The 23,055-nt window shown below is 35.0% G+C and overlaps 2 protein-coding genes across 3 annotated transcripts; one reads left to right on the forward strand and one right to left on the reverse strand.

Annotated features, from left to right (window-relative positions):
• Positions 1-2,739: 2,739 nt before the first annotated feature.
• On the reverse strand, positions 2,740-4,119 carry LOC104098675 (cytidine deaminase 1-like). Its single transcript, XM_009605472.2, has one exon. It carries the CDS (start codon positions 3,847-3,849, stop codon positions 2,857-2,859), a length of 993 nt encoding a protein of 330 aa, XP_009603767.1. The 5' UTR covers positions 3,850-4,119; the 3' UTR covers positions 2,740-2,856.
• An 8,147-nt stretch (positions 4,120-12,266) lies between these two features.
• On the forward strand, positions 12,267-20,188 carry LOC104098674 (uncharacterized). 2 transcript variants are annotated; one of them, XR_011413205.1, is made up of 9 exons: positions 12,267-12,594; positions 13,220-13,287; positions 13,409-13,556; positions 13,637-13,717; positions 14,292-14,378; positions 15,628-15,713; positions 15,911-16,031; positions 16,903-17,050; positions 19,734-20,188. XR_011413205.1 is itself a non-coding variant. In XM_009605471.4 (8 exons), the coding sequence occupies exons 1-8, from the start codon at positions 12,328-12,330 to the stop codon at positions 16,978-16,980; spliced, it is 936 nt and encodes a 311-aa protein (XP_009603766.1). In that variant the 5' UTR covers positions 12,267-12,327; the 3' UTR covers positions 16,981-17,208. The 2 variants fall into 2 exon arrangements, 1 of the variants encoding a protein (XP_009603766.1); XM_009605471.4 differs by lacking the exon at positions 19,734-20,188 and having other exon boundaries at positions 16,903-17,208.
• Positions 20,189-23,055: the final 2,867 nt, after the last annotated feature.

The following is a 23,055-nucleotide window of genomic DNA, read 5'->3' on the forward strand; positions in this document are numbered from 1 at the left end:
TGTGTATGAACTTCCAGCATATTATGCTGGAACTCCAACACGCGGAAAGTTCCAGCATAATATACTAGAGATTAGAGCACATGTGTATGAACTTCCAGCATATTATGTTGGACCGGTATATTATACTGGAACTCCAGTATAATATGCTCTCCAGTATAATATGCTGGAGTGATTTTGAATAGTATTTTCGTTCACATTTATCTTTACATGAAAAGTGGCTAAATTTCGATTCATTTTGAAACTGTGGGTATTTTTCAATTACCACTTGTAAATCTGGCTATTTTTGAATTTCTCCCATATTAAATAGAGAAACTATCAGCTATGTCCATTTATAAGTTGCTTATTATAAAAAGTGGCTAATTCATAAGATATTACTAATATTAGCCAAATATTACCAATATTAGCCAATTAACTATTCATAGTTAAAAAAAAAAGGTCAAATTTTTGCTTTCTTTTGAGTGGGTGTTATTAGAATAGATTGGGTACATCTTAAGAAGTTTGACTCCCAGTTTTGGGATGATTTGGTGGAGTTTTGAGATGATTTGAATTGAAAATTCGAAGTAGAAGATGGACATGGAAAAAATAATATGTGTATCACATATGTATCATATTAGTATCAAATGTGTATCACACGTATATCCATGTATACCTGTGTGTAGATACATGTGTGATACGTGTTTGATACATGTGTCATAAAAGAATTTTTTGAACTCGATTTTAACTACGAATTTTGATACCAAATCAGTCCAAATCACTTCCAATCTTCCTCAGATTTTGTATATTGACTCATCTACATGTTTTCGATGAATTTCAACCATACCCATTGAAAAATGTCCTTTTTTGCTTAGATTTTGGAATCTTGAATATATATATTTTTTGTATTTCATCACCTTATTTGCTACTTCATCCATGAAATTTCCTTTCCGTCTTGCATCTAATGTTGCTAATCACAATTAAAATATGAAAAGAGATTTTTGAGTGTGATTCTTGGAGAGAAAGAACCTTATTAATTTGAGTTCTTATTAATTTGAGTTTTCAATTTTTATATGTGTTTGGCTAGAATTGATAAATTTATGATTAATGATTAGAGATTGGTAAGTTGAGACTTATTTGGGATATTCCCGTAAGATTCCCTATTAAATATCTATAAGTAGACAATTTTCGTAAAATAAGCTACTCATGAAATTCGTCTATAACGTATATTATAACTCGTATTGGTTACTGAAATCAATTTATCTATTTTCCTAGAAAGCATACCGGGGATCATTTTAAGGCTCCTCCTCTGAATGGATTGTAATGATTTGAGTGATTGTTATTCACTGCATTACAAGCTGATCCTTATTCAATTTGTTCGTGAACCAAAATGATTTTTTTATTTTTTTTTATATTCGAAAAATCCCCAAAGACCAATAGCCCAAGATCAGTGTAATCAAATTCGAATTGTGTAGTTCTTGTGGAGAATAGTCATTTTGTTTGTGCATCTTTTGGGAAAAATTTGCAACCTTGAATTTAATGAAACAGTTGGGTCTCTGAGTCCAGAAAGATCTTCAAACTATACTGAAGAAAAACATACCTACACACTGTTTTCTCATAGAAAAATCATCTTTGATCAATCTTTATCTCAGGAGAAACTACGATAAGGATGACACCTATCCCTTCAAATGATTAATTGAACAGTCAACCAGTACTTATCAAATATTAAATAAAGGGATCAAGTTAATGTTAGAATTATATTAGTATTATTTTTTTGCTTAAAAGTTAATGATAGAATTCCATCAAAAGATGATGAATTTTACGATTCAACAAAAGCAAGAAGATAGAACTCTAATGAGTATATCATCATTTTAAAAGGTTGTCTCTGTAATTGGAGTTCTGCTCTAAAAGCAACCAATTACAACACGACTTTGCCTGTAAATATTCCAGTTGCATGTAAGTCCAATCTTGAGATGGACATATTCTAACATGTCTCTTTTAGTAAAAGGGTAATCAAAAAGATAAGGCATAAAGCAGCAGCAGAAAGCGGAAAGTACAATTTGACCTTCAATTACTATACAAAACAGCGCAGAAAAATAATCTTATACTGTATCTGACTATTCTTAATCAGATAAGTACACTAATAAAAAGTTGGTTTGAGATTTGGGAGTTTATATTGATTAGTTAAGCACTGCTGATTAATTTAAGCAAATGTTACCATCAAACGAAATATGCCAGTTCTTAGAATCTCATTTGTGACTTGGTAGTCCCAACTCCCACATAATATTACTCCACTACACATACATAAAGGTACATTACTGCAAAAATAATGGATTTTTGCTTGCTGATTCAACTAGAAAGTTAAATTTGCCAACCCAATGCCAGCTTTATTTGTAAAAGGGCACAAAGAAGCATGATTCACATGAACTGCGAACACCTAACTAAGCCTAGCAATAAGATCTCTATTCTTTTAGCAGAGCAATTAGATCTATAGCATTAACAACAATAAAATAATGTATCTCAATTCCAAGCAAGATGAATTACATCGAAAAAGGCATATGATCTCTCTTTTGTGGGTTGTTTCTCTCGTATCTGACCTATCCAAGTTAGCCCTTCCAAGCTTGGCAAAGAGGTGGATCGTCCGATCTTAAAATAGGTCATCAGTAAAGAAAATTACAAAATGAGCATATGTAAGCGGGTGTAGCTAACCGAAGAGCGGAAAAAGGAATCACAAAATTAAACTTACCGAATCATCATAAAAAGAGGTGGACCAAATTTTTATTTATTCATGAATTGATTCATCATCCAACTTGATATTTGTACAAAGCCAACTTACAAATGCAGACTACTAATGAACAAATATTGGTTAAACTCACATAAATTTCAATCCTTTATGCATCCATTCTTAGCAAATGAGCAATGGAACACCCTCAAGTCACATTTAGGAGAAACCATCTTAAAAAACAGCTTTGCCGTATCCTCTTGCCTTACCTTAGCACCTTCCTTCTCCACCAAAGCCGCCGCCACAATCCGCTCATATCCACCACCACCTCCGGCGACATAAGCCACCAATGCCGCCTGCACTGGCCCTAAACTTGGATTATAAGCAGCTGATTCCACATAAGAACCTCTGTAAATCTTGCCTTCAGAATCCATGAGTGCCACCCCTGATGGACACCCGCTGTACGGCGCGTGTGAGTCATTAGCAGCCTCTAAAGCTGCAATCTTTAAAAGGCTTTCCTCTGTTTCAGTCTTTTTGCGAAATCCATTGCTTAAATTCACAACGCCATTAACTCTTTTCGAATCATTATCTGAAAACCCATTGCACAGATCTCCATCGTGAATATAATTAGACAGAGATAAACCGTTGTTATGGCGCTCGAGGAGCAGAGGAGTTTCGTCATCCAATAGATCAAACGGACCAAATGGGTTAGGCAGGATTTCACTCAAAGGTTTAAATGTGACATCATCGGGATTGTTTTGGTGCTGAGATGTGATGTGGATTTGGAGAGAAGAAGGGTTGCGGAGTTCTTGAAGGAATTGTCGGCAGTGGCCGCAAGGAGCGGCGGAGACGGCGAATGCGACGAGGCGGGGGCAACGGTGGACGGCGAGGTTCGTGAGGAGAAATTGCTCGGCGTGGACGGAATGGTGAAGGGGTAAACCAGGGAACTCGAGGTTAACGCCGAGGAAGACACGACCGTCGGAGCCGAGGCCGACGGCGCCGACGTGATAATTGGAGATGGGCGGCCGGGCGAGTGTCTGGGCTGGTTGAACCAAGGCCGGAAGCAGCTGGCGGACTGAAGGTAGGCCTAGTTTTTGGGCAATGGACTCAGCCTCTGAGGCTTCCACCACAAATTTGGGTTGATCCCGATCCATGATATTCGTTTTTGTGTAATGTAATTCTTTTCTTTTTCTATTTTTTTACTTTTCTGCTATTTCCGGTGTTTATTTTGAGAAGGTTTTGTGTAAGATTTGATTGAGGGGAGGAGAGGGGGGGGGGGGGGTGTTGACGTTTGGTTCTTAGGGGAGCTCCTTGAAATGAGGAAGAAGAGGGAAAAATAATGTGAGGGCTAAATCGAATGGCAATTTATAGAACACGTTCTGGTCATTGGTGAATAATGATTTTCCTTCTTCTTCTTCTTTTTTTTTTTTTTTTAGAGAAAATGTATATGATATTCGGAATATTTAATTCAAATTCATATCATATAAAATCCCTTGAAAAGGAAAAATTTTCCATTTCAAGGTTCTAATCTGAAACTTATGATTAACGATGATTAAGATCATTCATCCTAAAATCATGCATTCACTCTCCTTGCCCTTTAGTATTTTGTTCGACTCAATTAAATCGACTCAACTTAAGTTTAGTAAATTGCCAAAAGCATTTAAAATATTTATTTTGTACTATTTGAAGTGCCTATTTAAAAATTTAGGAAGTTTGGAGGCTGACATTAAAAAGTCGTACAAATATTGGTGTTAATTTTCTTTTATAGAATACTTTTTTTATATCTTTAATGACACTATTTTATAGTCAAATATATGTATATCATAATTTAAACTCGCAAATTCTAAAAGTCTTTTTCTCTTTATTAAACTCCGTATCAAATACCGTCAATTAAATTTAAATTAGCAGAGTACTAAATTGTTAAACATATCTTTTCATAACTAGCAAGTAGCAAGTCTCTTTAAACAATAATAAAATCAAATATTAATCATAATATTAGAGAGTGCAAAGATTAACAGCAAGAATAGAACAATACAAGCTACAACTTGCATATGAATAACGCGACATATTAAATCGCATTTGCTAATGCGACTTATAAATCAATTCGTTAAGCGAGACGTACAAATTGCATTCTACTTATAAATTTCATATTATCGAAATACGACTTATAAATCGTATTATACGAATGCGACTTAAAAATCTCATTTTTAAATACGACTTATAAATCGCATTATAGTAAACGACTTGCAGGTCTCATTTGCAATGAGCAGCATAAATTTATACCTTATGTACTAGTGGAGCAACCTTGACATGTTAAACTTTTGGTGATACCCAAAAGCCATGTGGCTTCAGTTTTAAATTTTTTAATCAATCTTATATTTATTTTCTGATTTATATAAAAAAAATTGTTCCAACACAATTTGCTTGGCAAAATATTGAAGTTACAAAATAACTCCATCCTAAAATCATGCATTCACTCTCCATGTCTTTTATTTTTCACATTTTGCTCAACTCAATTAAATCGACGCCACTTAAGCTCATTAAATTGTTAAAAACATTTAGAACACTATTTGAAGTGCCTATTTACGAATTTTGAAAGTTTGGAGGCTGGCATTAAAAAATTATACAAATACTGGTGCTAAGTCTATTACGTATACTTTATAGATTACTATTTTTTTAACTTTTAATGACATTATTTATAGTCAAATACATGCATATCATAATTTAAAATCAAAAATTTAAAAGTCTTTCTCTCTTTATTGAATTTTGTAAATCAAATACAATAATAATAATAATAATATACCTAGTTTAATCCCATATGTAGGGGTGTACAAATGAAACCGACAAACCGTACCAACCCGATAATCCGAGTCAAACCGGAAAAAAAAATCCGACTATGATTTGTTTTGATTTGGCTTGGTGTTGGAAAAACAAATCCGACACATATTTGGTTTGGTTTGGTTTGGTTTGGTTTTAACTAAAAAAAGTCAAACTGAAACCAAACCAACCCGACATTATATGTATAGAAGTTTTAAATATATTTAATACATAAAAATATTTCTCGTAGTGTAGTTTATAAATATTTCTTAAGTTTTTTCATAGTTTTATGTTTTAACATATTATTTCAAGCTTGGACTTATAATTTTTGGATGCTCCAATAAGTTTTATAATCCATAAATGTTAGTAACTCAAATAAATCCTAAACCAAAATCAAATCAATAATAATACTAATAAAAGACATGCAATTTAATTGTACTATGAATGAAAATAGTGTTGGATATCTATTTTTTAGTTTTTTATTGGTTTAGATAAAATGTATAACTTATTTTTCTTTTAGTGGTTAGTCATGTAAGTAGTACTTATTAGTCATAATTTTAAATTATGTTTGTTTTCATTATGGCTTATTAATAATATTTATTTTATGCGATTTTATTATCTTTATTGTTGAATATTTTAGTACAATGCCATGAGTCATCTCATATTTATGTTACTTTATTGAAAAACACCTTATATAATTCTGTCTTACTAGGATTAAAGAAATATTTGGAGTACAAATTTTACGTTTTATGTTATGAAGATTTTATGAAAAAAAACCGAAAAAACCCAAAAACCCGAAAAATTCAAGAAAAATCGAGATTAAAAAATCCGACTTTTATTGGTTTGGTTTGCTATTTAGATTTAATAACCCGATATAATTGGTTTGGTTTGGTAATTAGAAAATCCGAACCAATCTGACCCATGTACCCCCTACCCACATGTATAGCCTGAGAAGGGTACTGTGTACGTAGAACTTACTCATACCTTGTGTGAGGTAGAGACAGGGGCGGAGGGAGTGTAGAACATACGGGTTCGGCCGAACCCAGTAACTTTGGTTTAAATCATGATTTTTTTAAATAAATTCATTAAATATGTACAAATTATTAATTTAGAACCACTAACTTTAAAAGATCTGGAATTCCGAACTCATATGTTTCAAATCCTGACTCCGCCTCTGGATAGAGGGGATGTTTCCGATAGATCCTCGGCTCATAAAAAAAATAAAATAAAGCAAGTTTGAGAAAAAAACAGTAGTGAAGAGGCCATATGTTGGAAATACCGGAGAAAAGAAACAGTAAAGACATCAAAATAATAAGATTCGTAAATCAAATACTTTAACATAAATTTAAATCAGGGAAGTACTAAATTGTTTAAAGTATCTTTTCATAACTAGCAAGTAACAAATCTGGTAAAACAATAATAGAACCAAATATTGTACAATCATAATATTGGAGACCAAAACGCAGTTTAATTAACGTAATAGAAGTATAGAACAACTTATGAAGTGGCATTATCTTAATCATACCTTTTCTCGTGGTTTCTTTTTCTCCTAGCTTTGGATCGCACAAAAGGAATGAGTTCATTACTAAATTCCCTCAACCACCTCTCCTCTCAACCACCTCTCCTCTGATTAATTATAGTCCTAGCCACAGGTCGGAGCTAGATGTCCGGAAAGGGGTTCAAATTCTAATCGCTGAAAATTACACTATGTATATAAGATTATTATTTTTTTATTATAAATATTTAATATTGAATTTCTTTAACTTTTTCGCATAATTATTTTCTTATATTTTTAAACTTTCTTGGTGAAAATTTTAGTTCCACTACCGTCATCCCTGATCCCCACAACAAAAATACCAAGAAACACATGTCAATTTTGGTTGATGATGATCATGCTTGGTTTTGAGACAGACAAAGACAAAGATATCTAGCTGGAACCATAACCAAACAAACATAAATAATTTGTTTCTGAAAGTGCCACAAGTACAATTTTGGATCAACTCGATCATTGTTTTTGGTGTTATTTTGAAGAATACGCAATTTATTTCTTAAAAGGAAAAACAGTATATATATATATATATATATATAAAGTAGTAGTAAAGTACTAGTATTAGTAGACGGTGGAGGTATTAAAACAAAAAATAAACAAACAAATATTGATGATTAAGGAGTTCCCATAATTTGTAGCATTTCCTTTCTTTATTCGATTGATTAGAAATCGAACAAAAGAGTACAAAACTTAAGTCAACTTCCTAGAAGAGGGGATGCAACCAAACCAAGGTATCAGCTCATTATATTTTTTTAAGGTTTAGAATTAATCTGCAATAATTAATAGATCTGTATAATTAAACAAACTTGACGCGTAGCTTAGGTGCAGGGAAGCTTGCATTTAACAGAATCTAATGGACGTTCCTTCTTGGAAACTGATTCATCAAATTCGAGGTTAATTCATGCACTGACAATTTTGGAATTACTAATATTAAACACTTCCATTGCAGCTTAGAATGTAATTTTGCGGTCTTATTTTTCTGCGAATGCCGTAAGTATCATTCATTGGATAAAAGTGTAGAGACTAATTTAGGATTTTGGATCAGGAACGGAAAAAGGAGAATGAGTAGGACTGGCTCGAGGTCAATTCTTTTTTTTTTAGGAGAGATCACACTCCTTTCTTTAGCGCTTGTTTAAATTTATGATTCTCGCATCAACCTCAAGTTGATATTATAATAATAACATTAACACACAAGATCAAGACAAATGAATTTTCATAATGCCGCAACCCACCCTCTAGATCCGCCCCCGAGGATCATTAATATTACAGCATAGCAATAATATTCTTTAGAACAAAAATTTTACTGGTAGATATTGGCGAATAAATCCACAGAATCCTCTTAATCAAACAATCCTTCTTCATCTTTTAAATGGGGAAAAGAACCCCTTAATCTTGAACCAATAGTGGAAAATCAAAAGATTAAAATTGGCCTTTAATATTTTTGGATTGTAACACATGGAGTAGCTTTTAATAAATTCCACGTAATTTCTTTAACCTTTTTTATTTGAAAAATAATACCCTTTCACCTTTTGAATAGATATACTCTTTAATTTTAAATGATGACAAAAAATGAACTGAATAGACTGCATATATTTTCAAAATGTCCAAAGGAACCCACAGTAAGTAAGTAAGAGACAATTGTAACTCTTAAGTTTTACCAAAATTTAATTCTCAGTTTCGGATTATTTATTTTAAAAAAAGAGAGTATTATAACAAGCGACTCTGAGACTCCCCATAAAACTAGGGAATCAATATTATGGATCCACTTGAACATTGATTCGGCAAATAGGAAGCAAATGATCAGATAACAGAGGATTCCTTGTTTGAGCCAAACTATTTTTATTTGACCTAAGATAAAACAGCACACATTCATGCCTAGTAGCATAAAAAGAACCAATATAATACTTTTTTTTACAAATAAATGTTTAACATGAAATTCTTTACTCATCAACTTCATAGGCATGCCTATTGTTCTATGTAGCAGCTTACAATATTACATGAAAGGGGAGTCTAAATTTATCGTGGTGTGATTAAAAGATCACGAAAATAACCTCTTATAAGATCAAATATGGTCCAACATTTCTTCAAACTCGAAACATGGTGAGAATTTAGTGCACTAAATTGTCTCGTAGTCTTTAATATTATATATATAGTTGGTGCAAGCTTGCAAGCATTAAGGTGGGGAACATAAAATTCTGTTATGGTTGCTTATGCAATATGGAACCATTATCATTATGAGTGGTGATATTCATTTCATTGTTTGCTTCTTCTTAAAATGCTACTTTCGTGGAGCCCTTACCCCATACCTACCTATCCCTATCCCAAACGTGTCATGTCAACCTGTTGTGCAATGAGTTATAGCTCTCATTTTTTAGCATTCTACTCCATGATTTCGAGTTCCATAAGCAATTCTATTCCATCAACAATGATTGTATTGTATTGGAATGAAGTCTTGAGTTTCCAGTTTTAGATATGAAGTCATTTTTATTAGGGATTGTTTTATCCCAAAATATAAAAATTTTAGATATGAATTCCAATTTAATCAAATCTGCAAATATATTGAACATAAAAAGAGAAAAAAGAAAAATTCATTCCAAATACACCACCTCGTTATCAATGGTTACACTTTTATAGCTTGACCATAACAGCTGTTTGGCACACAATTACATAACTAGACAAAAATGCTAGCAATTTCGCTTTGGTGGGTACGAAATCCTCCTTTCATAAATCATTGCTCAGTTTATATATTGACGCTTGTTTCTCGCCTTACGTTTGCCTTTCAATGGAGGGGGGGGGGGGGGGTCCGATATGGAGTAACGAATAAGAAAAAGGTCTAGCGAAAATTGAAACTTACAGATGTAAGAGGTAAGATAGCAACTCAATTAGTGAATTACTACTCTGTTATCAATTATGTATAATTAATTATGTGTATAAAGAAATAGAGAAAAATATCACAATAGTCCAAGTAGATGTTTTTCTCTTTTTGATTGTTAATTTATAGGGCGTCAATCTAAATTGATATGAAATACGAAAATTGAATCATCTGAAATTTGGAACTGGTATATAGGTGAAAATTAAAGGACCAATCAGTAAAAGTTATAGGAAGAAACATACAAAGATTTTGGTCCACGAGAGTTAATATTACTTCAATTTTGGGACACAGAATTTGGATGGATTTGCAAGAGAGGACATTTTCTTGAACTTAGAATTGCCTTTTATTGTGGTTGACATTGACCCTTATACAATTAGTGGTCAGAGAAATTTTAAAGACCAAATTCAGAAAGTATATTTTTAAAATGAAGGAAATTGTTGATTTGATGGTTGCAGTTTCCATTTAAAACAACAGATTGCATTGTTTTAAACTAGTATAAGTTAACATTATTTACCGTCGAGGATTGTATTAGAATAGTTCGAGTAACTTTATCTTTAATTAAAGGTATAGATTTCATGCCTTGAGAATAAATATTTTTTTATGAGAACGCTTTGCCCCTTAGTGTGCCTACTTGGTAAGAATTTAGATTAGTTAGGTCTATCGATTTTGGATACTTGATTATTAAAAAATATTAAAATCATTTTGGTTTTGTAACATGTGATTTGCACGGCATATAATGTTCTTTTTTTCCTTTTCCGGACAATTTCTCGAGTGTTTATTACTTGTACGGTAGTAATAATTGACAACCAAATGTAACATCTATATCAAGGAAAACAACAAAGAGCTCAAGGTCATTCGACACACTTATATATTAATCTCAACTAACCCATTATGTAGTGCAACCTAGCTGGTTCTTTGTCTTCAATAAAACGTTTTTATCAGTAAAAGAAACAAGAAAACAAATGAAAGATAGAAAGAAAAAGGAAAGTAGTTCCAATTGCAGCCTTACGTTTATTTCCACGGGGGTGTATTGTATTCCCTGGAAATACACATAGATTCTAAACAAATCAATTTTAACGTGACTACAAATGAGAACGTGTTGACTACAATTTGAGTTGACAATTGGACTTATCTCCGGGGCGGATGTACCGTTATAGGTACGGGTTCAATTGAACCTATAACTTTCGACGCGGCGTATAAATTTAGGTGTAAAAATTATAATAAGTAGTAGAGATAAACCCATAAACCTAAAAGTTTCAATACTAAAAACCTAAAAATTGAACCCATAAACTTTAAATCCTGAATCCGCCGCTGCTTAGCTCATGCTTATATTGAAAAAAACAACGAAGTAGCTAACAAAATTAGCTAGAAACGGAGTAGCACAACTAGCACTTTTTACGTGATATACCCATCTTTTTGCTGTCAATAGTGTTGGCTAAAAATTTACTAGACCAACTGATACGAAATTTACAACGAAGATATTCAGATGAAAGTTTGATAATTAAGTTTGAGGAAATTACTCTGCTTTTAAGCTCTAGGTATCTATGCTTGTTTTTAGAAAGTAACGTCCTAGTTTTTATAGTCAAATTAAATTATAAAACTTTGTGAAAGCAAACCTAATTATGGCTAGCATTAGTAAACATGAAATGAAAGCTAAAAAAATTGAGGGCGCATCTGTAAAGCCACTGTATTTGAGTGTAATACATGACTGATGTGTTTGTTTGGCCAAATAATTATTTGGTCAAGACTGAATTAGTTGTAATTGGGGTAGAGTAATTATACTCTTCAATTCTCAAAGGATGAGGGGTTAATTATTGATTGTAAATTACATATTGACACAATTACTTTTAAAATATGAATTTTCAAGAAAATTTTTCCCACTACTCTAAAAATTAATTACAAAGTTGACCGGTAAGTGACACAACGAGAATTTCCAAATCTACAGCTAACGTAGTAGGATGGCTATAAGTAGAAAAGAGGATTCTGTATCTCCAAAATATTTGGGGTAGGTGCACAAACAACCATTCTTTTGAGACGTTATTTAGAAATTAGTAACTACTTATTTTGCCCTGAAGTTATAAACTAAAAATTTTAAATTTAGGATAAGTCAAGACAATTTAATCCCGAAAAATTAAAATTCAAGATGCATTAGATATACTTAATAGCAGCCTTTTAGAGTGGCTATCCGGAGTCATTTTTACAAATATTTGGGCCATTGAGTAGTAGAGGCCCGAGTGAAAGTCAGTTGGATCAGTGACACAGAGTGTGGACACGTTCACCAAATACCCATCACCAGAAATGAGCTAAAAAACATTGAGGAAAAACAAAAGGCATTACTTGTGTCTACGTGCTAAAAAATGGTGTAGATAATACCATAATCCAATAATCACAAAAATGGCTAACCGTTTTGGTGTCAAATTACAGAACAGGCTGCCAAGTTTGGCGGGTGTTTATCCATTTTCAGCTCCCATAACAACTACCAATTCAGTTATTTATTCTTATAAAAAGTTAAGAATTGTTGGTAAGAGGAGAGCGTTTATTCCACGTAGAGTGGTGATAGGAATTGGGATATCAGTTTGGTCTCAGTTCATGGGCATGGCTGCCAATGTCGGTGGTAAATCTTTCATGGCTTCTGCCAGTCAGAAGAGTGCAATTGAGCAGGTAATTAAATTCTTCATCTTTCAGCTTCAACCCATGCTAGATTTTGGTTAATCTTCTCTTATCGTTACCTGTTAGGTTTCCCTAAAAAGTTATAAATTTTCGGGTTCGAACGAATAGATGACTCTTAGTTAGCTTGGTTTCTTTTCCGGACTGTTGGAGTTGTGGAATGTGGTTATTTAGTTTATGCATACAGCATATTCAATCTATTGTGCAAGGTTGGGGATTACCTGGCAAAGTTGGGAACTTTATGACGTCAATGTGGAGTGTGAGTGGTAAAATTGATCATAGAATATTATTGATCATTGAAATGATAATGAGCTCATAGAGGTGGCATTTGGTAACCCAATTTTCCTTGAAAATTCAAGGATTAATAGAACAAATCATTCTTAGAAGATTATTGATCTGGCAAGTAATGAACTAAGGCCAGAATTGGATTACCTGGAATAGGCATTGTTTGCGATCTAATTTCAGTTTCATAGTCCAGCTGAATCTTGTTGTCGCTAAACCTATCTACTGATACACCTTTGTCAAACTTATGTCTCAACATCGAATGATTCGTTCTGATTGAGGACAAGTTCGCTTGGTTCTAGTTTTCATGCATTGGCTTTTATTTGCTTTCTTGAAGGTTTTGAAGAATGTCGAATGGCCAGAACAATTTCCTTTCAGGGATGAGGATTTCCAGCGCTTTGATGAGTAAAAACTTTCCAACTTTTGCTTGCTTTTTGTTTGTGTTCCAAAACTTTACTTTTCATAGCCATAGAGCTGTGGGCTGAAAAATTGATTGGACTTATTTTTGGGTTGAGTTCATCTTCAGATCACCAGATACATTATTCTATGAAATGCCACGATTTGTGACACATATCGATGATCAAGCTATTGCTGCACTTACCAAATATTACTCAGAAGTCTTGCCTCCTAGTAATGCTCCTGGAGTAGCAATACTTGATATGTGTAGCAGTTGGGTAAGATATCTCTTGCTTGTAATTCTCTCTTTTCCTGAACATGCTTACATGATCATCAACTAGATTTTCTTCTTATCTAGGTCAGTCATTACCCTGCTGGGTACAAGCAAGAAAGGATAGTTGGAATGGGTTTGAATGAAGAAGAGCTTAAGCGAAATCCGGTAAGAGCTAAACACTACCTTTCAGTCTTAGCCTCCCTCATTTTTATAATTTTCTATTATGGCCATCTGAACATAACCTGCCTTTGTCTTTTAAGTATGATTGATGCACTTCGGTCCTGATCTTCTCTTCTTCAATTAACATGTCCTGTCACACCCCATAACCCACCCACCCACCCCACACACACGAAAGGAAAAAAGAAAAAGGGAGGAAGTTCCATGCCCTGCAAATTGTGGTCCACTGTAGACAAAGATACCATTTTCCAGAAGTCGCCATTTGGGTGTGAGAGCTTTTTTCCTGTGTCTGATCAAGATCCAGAAATGGGTGGCCATATTTTAGGAGATTTTTGACGGATTAAGGCAATGCAAGAACTTCTCTCACTTCTGCTTTATAAAAAATGAGAAAAAGCTGAATATCATATTTAGATAGAGAAAATAAAAAAGTGATATATTCTTTACTCGAATTTGTTCCCTTATGTTTCATTGTGCAATGTGGATGTCACTTGGAATGTATTCTCGATAAAGCATCACCTTGATCAGATGAATTCGTGAACTTGCATATTCGATATCTCTGCAGGTTCTAACAGAGTATGTAGTTCAAGACTTGAACAATAATCCTAAGCTCCCATTTGGAGACAATACCTTTGATGTTATAACCAATGTGGTATGTTCATCTTATCCATTTTTCATTGATATCTGGCATTGAGCAAATGCTCGTCTTTTCTGCATCCTATGTGAACATGCATACACTTGCTTAATGATGATGCTATTCATTGTACTTCAAAGTTTCTCTTGCATCATTAGCTCCGCTGGGCATTCTATTGCATAAGAATTGGATGATCCATGTCTTTTTGGTTTTAAAGAAACGGGGCTTTGGCAGCAATTCAGTGAAATTGCTTTTTAATTTAATGCTGACATTGTCTCTTCATTTATGGTTGGAATCCACTAGTTTAGTTGCTGCTTGGTCTCCTAAGGTTGAGAATAAGTCTGATTACATCTAAATGTCAGTTGTCCACTTGTGGTCTTATCAGTAGCCTCCGTAGGATCAGAAAATAAATTGTGCCACGATTGACTAGAGAAGTACTATGTAGTAACTTAGTCCATATTCGCTGGCAATGAGTTCTAATGTTTGTTCTCCTTTACTCGTTTCACAGTGATAAAAGAAACATGAAGCATCCAGCTTTTGAGATCACTGTTGGAACTTGCAACCAACTAACTTCTGATGACAGATTTTTCAAATTTAAAATGAGATAACATTTGTTCTTTCTAGGAAGATCCAGCTTCAAATCCATTGTATTCCGTCAGAGACAAGTTGCGCTCTTGCACTCAATCACATGCATCAATTGTGCTTTATCACTTCATAATAGGTTATACAATTATCGAATAGGACCTGGTTCCTTTATCCTCAACCAAACACATCTCCAAACTACTAGAATCTGTAAAAGAAGAGCAGAAATAAGAACTTATGTCAAAAGAACAAGGGGAAAACTTTTCTGAAACCGAACACACCCATAATTTCAACACCTTAAGCATAACACGGTATAGAAAACTTGGCCATTAGTGATCTTGTCCATTAAGAATGTGATTGTACCTTGCCAGTCACATTCTTCCAGAGATGGCTGGCTCTTTTTTCAATAATTTGTGACATTTCTTTCTTCTCTTTTATATGTGGATTCTGGAAATAGGAAACCATGCTTTATGCTTCCCCTTTATCCTGCTAGAGACAACTACCTACTCTGATATTTGTGATAAGTTATAGACAACATTTAGGATGACTAAACATCCGGTCTTGGACTGTAAATCATAAGTTGCATAGTTGTCATAGAAATACTATTTCTTGCATTAATGGAGTGCTCTTCTTGCATGTTGTAGTGAAAAATTTAAAAGCTAATGAACATGGATTCCCCTTGCAGGTTAGTGTTGATTACTTAACAAAGCCTCTTGATGTTTTCAAGGAAATGTCTCGTGTTCTTAAACCTGGTGGGCTTGCAATTATGAGGTAAATAATGACAAGAAAGTGAAATTTTTTATTATGTCTGACGAATACAAATCCAAAAAGTTTCTTGGCTTGGTTCCAGCTACCCTTTTTCTGCTTAGATATCTAAACTTGGGCCATTAATTTCCGGTGTTTCCTTTAACACTAATTGTAAGGCCTAAAACCAATCTTCAACTATTTGGGCTCTTCCTGTGTACCAGTTTCTCGAACCGCTGCTTCTTTACAAAGGCTATCTCGATTTGGACATCAACTGGAGATGCTGATCATGTTATGATAGTTGGGTCTTATTTCCATTATGCTGGAGGATTTGAACCTCCACAGGTAACTTCTAGGTTCTCTGCTTAGAGCATTTGTTAAAGTTCATCATCTTCGGCATATTAATCTCACAAAGAGATGATTTCTCCTCAATCCATATGATAGCAAAGGTTAAACTTATTTGATAAGTTAAAATGTCAACACCTTGTACCACTTTCCTTAGCAAAGAACACATCCCTTTTGTTTGTAAGCATTGTAAAATTGTGATTCATGACACTACATGACAACTGTTTATCCCATAATTGGGACATCTCCCCACCCCCAAAACACATACACAAGAAAAGAAAATGTGAAAGGAGCCACAGGCAAAAGTCATTTGATTCAAAAGAACAAAACGTATGAGAGTATAGGGCTAACTTCTACTATGCTAGTTCTCTTGGAGTAAGGTGTTCATATGTTACTTGCTCACTTGTAGTTTCTGCTATAATAATTTAGGCTTTAGAAGGAAAGCCAAGAAGAGAGGAAGGATAAAGCTGCTGCTATCATAATATGGATATTTCTGTCTGCCTCTCCCTTGAGCATCTTTTTAGTTTTTAGGGCATGTGATACAACTTTCTCTTTTCGTTATTTTATACTCGACGTGAATTCATCCTATGTTGAGTATCGATATATCAGCATGAAGTTATATATGATAATGCAAAAACCTGGCCCTGTTAATAGTTTGGTTAAAGGGTAAGACGCTGAATTCCTAGTGGACATTGCTAGAAAGTAGTCTGATTGGATCCACACAAATTGTACCTAAGTACTAGAGCTTTTCTTCCAGAAAACTCTTTAACTTCTTTGATTTTAGTTTAAACAATTCTGTCGCTTATTGGCTTTTAAGATTGAGAATCACTTTTTGCTTCTGCTGATTATTTTTCACGTTGTTTCATTATAGGCTGTGGATATATCTCCTAACCCTGGACGTTCGGACCCCATGTATATAGTATATTCCAGGAAGATAGCGACAGCCTGAAATTGGACTACTGGTCTAGATGGTTCTGTTAGCTCGTGCCATTTCAGCTATGAGTTTTCGTGTCGATTTGGTAAGTATTTTATTCATTGATCACAGGAATGTACAGTCAAGAGTAGTGAAAGGTGAGATAGAATAGATCTGCTCCTGATCTGAGAGAATGTATTCCCTATTTTCCTTCATAAACACATTCAACAGAGGTAATTCAAAATCCATCCAGTTTAACTATTATAGCCAAAAGTCATAAGTTGGCAAAAGTACTTATTTGGTTGGGAAGGATAGGAGGGTGTTTGGATTGACTTATTTTAAGTGTTTATTGGCTTTTAAGCATTTTTTTAGTTTGTGGTGTTTGGCAACGATAAAAAGTGTTTAAATGCACTTACTTTTAGGCATAAAAAGTACAAAAATAAGCCAAAAGCCAAAAGTTGAATATTACCAACTTATGACTTTTGGCTTTTAGCTTAAAAGTTACTTTTTAAAAGTCAATCCTAACACCCTCTGGGACTTCTGACTCCAAGCCTACCCTACCCGAAAAAAAGTTTCAGCTATTGATGTAGCCTCTAGCGGCGTGGTCCAGAACAAGCCTTTGCTGACGTTGACAATCGATTCCTTCCAAAGGGAGCTGTTGCCGGACTCTATTATGGGTTTCTGACCACATTCTCCATAGGGCCCTTTTATCTCTTCCTTCTCCGAGCTCTGGTTATGGAAGAAGGAACCGAGAAGAAGGTATCAACAACAACTGATTTTATTACGGGACAGCTCATGATTCATGACCATGTATATTTAAGTTTTAGAGGTCAGTAAGAGGACTAGGAGAGGAAAGAAAGAAGACCTACATTACACATCGCGAGGAAGGCACTAAACTATTTGTTTGTTTGTTTTTAAGAATTGTGGATGACCAACAGGAAAAATGGTGAGTCCCAAATCCCAATGTTGAGTTGGTTTCAAAAAATTATGGACCAAATTTAAAAACAATTATCTGGTACTTGGGGGCGTTGATGGTCACACTATCTTGTCGATAATGTCGGCGAGGGGTCATTTGGTTGGCCGCTTAGAAATGAAACTATTCCAATATAAATTTCACACAACTAACCTAAGAATGATATAATAACAAGAATACAAAGATAGATGCAAAGAAATTTATGTGGCCCCATGAATGGTGGAATTTAGCAAGTAATCGGAGCGCTAGGTTCAAGCAACTTCATACGATTTTATCCCTTTAACTCTTCAATCTAATTTCTATATTCATAGCTTAGAAGGCTTACCTTCACCTCTCTTAATTGGTTCTGCCAATATGCCTAGTCCACAACCAAGGAAGAACAATTCCAATATATATCAAGTGTACATAAAAGGTACAAAATTAAAGATATCAGTCTACTTAGTCAGCTCAGGTGATCTCCATAATCTATTTATTTCATAGGGGAATATAAATAATACATGGACGATTTGTAGATAACACATATTCGATTTATGATTTCACCAAGATCTCTCACTTTATAAAATAAAAAAATCCTGATAATAATTCATAAGCGATCAACGAGAGCACTTAGGCGATCCAGTGGTCCACAGAGCACTTAATTGAGACAAAATGGTACAAAGAATATGTGCAACTGGAAACACAGAAACTAACACCTAAATGCAAAACAAGCTGCAAATGGTTTTGGAGTTTTAAGTTTTGGAATTAAAAGATTGGTGAATGGGAAATAGAGGGAAAGTGAGCTCCATTTTGCTTTGGAAAGAGTAAAGTGTTCCTCATTGACGGTGGAAAGAAAAGTGAATGTGTTTATATTGAGAAAACACTTCATTTGGTGTTAAATGGTTTGGAAAGAAACTAAGTCTCGCGTTGTCGCCGTCGGCTTCGGCTTTGCTCATAGATTGATTAATTTTTTTGGACAAAATTTCTTTCAATTATTTAATTAATTAACGAAAATTCAACCTGGAATACAGGACCCGCGACTGACCCGGTCCGGTTCTTTCCCGGATTATTTTAAATCCTTTTCCCTGAATATTTCAAACGTGAAATTTTCCCACATGTTCCAACAACTATGGCTGTTTCAGAAAGGTTGCAAACCTTTTCAGAAACAGTGCCAGAAAATGGCTATAAATATGGCTTGATCCCAGAATCTTTCCTTACGAAATTTTCTCATCTTTTTCTTCTTCTTATGCACAAAATTTTCAGTGTGTTTAACAACCATTGAGTGGTTCGCAGTTCATTAGAGTTTTTGGTACCAATACACTTGTGAGTTAAATCGTTCTATCCTGGAAGATAATATTCCAGCACCTTGGGTACTTGAAGGGAATAATTTCCTTAAGGACTCACTGTGCATTCAGTGGGCTCGATTTATTCCGAAATTATTTTCAGATATTTTTTCGACATTCTGTTGCTGCTAACTTTCTATTTCTATTTTATGTTTCAGAAAGTTTACTGTTTCATTATTCATTATAGTAATACAGATTGGCTAACAATCTTAAAAAAATTAATTTTTATATTATAATCTGTATTCTGTTTTTGGAGATTAAAACCTGTGTAGTTTTCTACTCCTTTTGAATTTTTCTATTCTGATTTGAAGATATAAAAACTTCATTGGAGTATTAAAATTCAGAAACGATTTGAAAACATAAAAACTTCATCGTTTTCTGTGAAACATTATATAAAAACTTCTGTTTTATTTATTAAACGTACTATTTATCATTAATTACAGTATTGTTTACTGTTCTATTTTTTGCCATTAATTGAACTCTTCTGTTGTTGACAGTGAGAAAAGATAATTGATAATGGAAATCCTTCTGCGACTGTTGCGGCAACGACGATAGCCTCATTAACCCGAATTGATGTGCCACTGACCGAGAAATAGGAGAAATTTTCTGGAGCCAACTTCAAAGGATGGCAGCAAAGGGTGTTCTTATGGCTTACCACACTTGGTATGCAGAAAATCACCAGTGAAGAACCTCCAGTGCATGTCGTGGACATGCCAGACAACGAGAAATTTATGATTGTTGAGCGTGGAAACAGACAGATTTTCTTTGCAAAGGCTACATCCTAAGTGCTTTGGAGGATGACTTGTATAATGTCTACAGTTCTATGTAAACTTCGAAAGAATTATGGGATGCATTTGAGAAGAAGTATAAGACTGAAGATGCATGCTTGAAAAAGTTTGTGGTTAATTTTTTAGACTATAAAATAATAGACATCAAAACTGTTGGAACCCAAGTTCAAGAGCTTCAAATTATTTTTTACGACCTTATTGCTGAAGGTATGGTAGTGAATGAAACATTTCAAGTGGCTGCAATGATTGAAAAATTGCCTCCTTCGTGGAGAGATTTCAAAAACTATCTTAAGCACAAGTGCAAAGAAAAAGTTGGAAGATCTTGTGATTCGTCTCAAGATTGAGGAAGACAATAAAACAACTGAAAAGAAATCTCGTGAAAATTCAACGATTATGGGAGCTAATATCGTTGAGGAGACTACTCCAAAAAGTAAGAAGAGGAAGAGGTCTTCTGGACAGACTAAGGAGCAGAACAAGAAGAAATTCAAGGGCAACTCCTACAATTGTGGAAAAGCTTGTCACAAAGCCCCTGATTGTCGTCTCCCGAAAAAGGATAAGAAAAAGGGACAAGCTAACATAGTGGAGAAGAATGATGACATTGATGATCTGTGTGCAATACTTTCGGAATGCAACCTAGTTGAAAATCCGAAGAAGTGGTGAATTGACTCTGGATCCACTCGACATGTTTGTGCTGTCAAAGAAGCATTTCCGACTTACTCTACTGTTGGTCCCGAATAAGAGCTTTCCATGGGAAATACTCCAACAACCAAGATTAAGGGTTATGGGAAGATATTCCTGAAAATGACTTCCGGCAAAGTGTTAACGCTCAACAACGTTCTTCATGTTCCTACTATTAGAAAGAATTTAGTTTCAACTTCTTTACTTGTTAAGAATGGATTCAAATGTGTATTTGTATCTGACAAAGTTGTTGTAAGCAAGAATGAAATGTATGTTGGAAAGGGCTACCTCACAGAGGGCCTTTTCAAACTCAATGTAATGGTTGTTGACACTATTAATAAAATTTAGCTTCTTCTTATTTATTGGAGTCAAATGATTTATGGTATATTCGTTTAGGACATGTCAATTACAAAACTTTGTGAAAGTTAATTTATTTAGAAGTATTGCCTAAATTCGAGTGTAATAAATCAAAATATCACATATGTGTTGAATCTAAGTTTGTTTTATAAGTTTGTAAAACATCTTTATAAGTATGTTGAAAGGAATTCAAATCCTTTAGACTTAATTCATACTAACATTTGTGATATAAAGTCGACACCATCTCGAGGTGGAAAAAAGTATTTTATAACTTTTATTGACGATTGTACTCGATATTGTTATGTTTATTTGCCTAATAGTAAGTATGAAACAATTGAAGTATTTAAGCAATAACCACCACCTAGTATAATCCCGCAAGTGGGTTCTGGGGAGGGTAGGATGTATGCAGCCTTACCCCTACCCTGGAGGGGCAGGGAGACTGTTTCCGATAGACCCTCGGCTAAAGACGGTGAAGGAAGCCCTGATATCAAGTAATAGCAAGACCAATAATTAGAAAACTAAATCGAAGATAGCAACAGAGAATATGAAAGGGGTACCGATAACAAGTAATAGCAAGACAGTATAATTAGAGAAATAAATCCAAGGCAGCACACGAGAATATGAACGAAGTACTGCTAGTAAACTACGAAATTACCGATGTCAAGTAGTAACGGAACAAGACATGCAAATATAGCAAATTAAGGAAAAATAGGGTACCATACTAGCACTAATACCATCGAACTAGATAAGACAAATGGAAACGCACGACTACCTACTAACATTCTACCCTAATCTTCAACCTCCACACCCTTCTATCTAGGGTCATGTCCTCGGTCAGCTCAAGCTGCTCCATGTCCCTCCTGATCACCTCTCCCCAAGACTTCTTTGGCCTACCTCTACCCCTCCTCTCACATCGCCTGACTGGAGCATCTGTGCTTCTCCTCTTAACATGCCCGAACCATCTCAACATTGCCTCACGCATCTTTGCCTCCACAGGGGTCACTCCTACCTTGTCCCAAATAACTTCATTCCTAATTCTATCCAACCTAGTATGCCCACACATCCATCTCAACATCCTCATTTTCGCTACTTTTATCTGCTGGACATGAGACTTTTTGACTGGCCAACACTTTGCCCCATACAACATATTCGGTCTAACCACTACCTTGTAGAACTTACCCTTAAGCCTCAACGACACATTTTTATCACACAAGACACCGGAAGCGAGCTTCCACTTCATCCACCCTGCTCTGATACGGTGTGTGACATCCTCATCTATTTTCCCATTCTTCTGAATTATGAATCCCAGATACTTGAAACTCTCTCTCCTGGGAATGACTTGCGTATGGAGTCTCACATCCCCGTCCGCCTCTTGGGTAACACTGCTGAACTTGCACTCCAAGTATTCTGTCTTGGTCCTGCTCAACTTGAAACCCTTAGACTCTAGTGTATGTCTCCATACCTCCAGCCTCTCGTTAACGCCACCTCGCGTCTCATCAATCAGGACTATGTCATCCGCAAATAACAAGCACCAAGGCACCTCCCCTTGAATGTGACGCGTCGAAGAATCCATCGCCAGGGAAAACAAAAACGGGCTAAGCGATGATCCCTGATGCAACCCCATCTCAACCGGAAAGTAGTCAGAGTCTCCTCCTGTTGTCCTAACCCGTGTCTTAGCCCCATCATACATGTCCTGAATCACTATAATATACACTACATGCACTCCTCTAGCCTCCAAACATCTCCATAAAACCTCTCTCAGGACTTTGTCGTATGCTTTCTCCAGGTCAATGAACACCATATGCAAATCATTCTTCACCGCCCTATACTGCTCTACCAATCTCCTCACAATGTGAATGGCCTCAGTAGTCGACCGTCCCAGCATGAAACCAAACTGGTTCTCGGAAATGGACACACACCTCATCAACCTCCCTTCAATTACCCTCTCCCACACTTTCATCATATGGCTTAACAACTCGATACCCCTATAGTTGTT

This window comes from Nicotiana tomentosiformis, unplaced genomic scaffold (genome assembly GCF_000390325.3).
Source record: "Nicotiana tomentosiformis unplaced genomic scaffold, ASM39032v3 Un00156, whole genome shotgun sequence".
Lineage (NCBI taxonomy): Eukaryota > Viridiplantae > Streptophyta > Magnoliopsida > Solanales > Solanaceae > Nicotiana > Nicotiana tomentosiformis.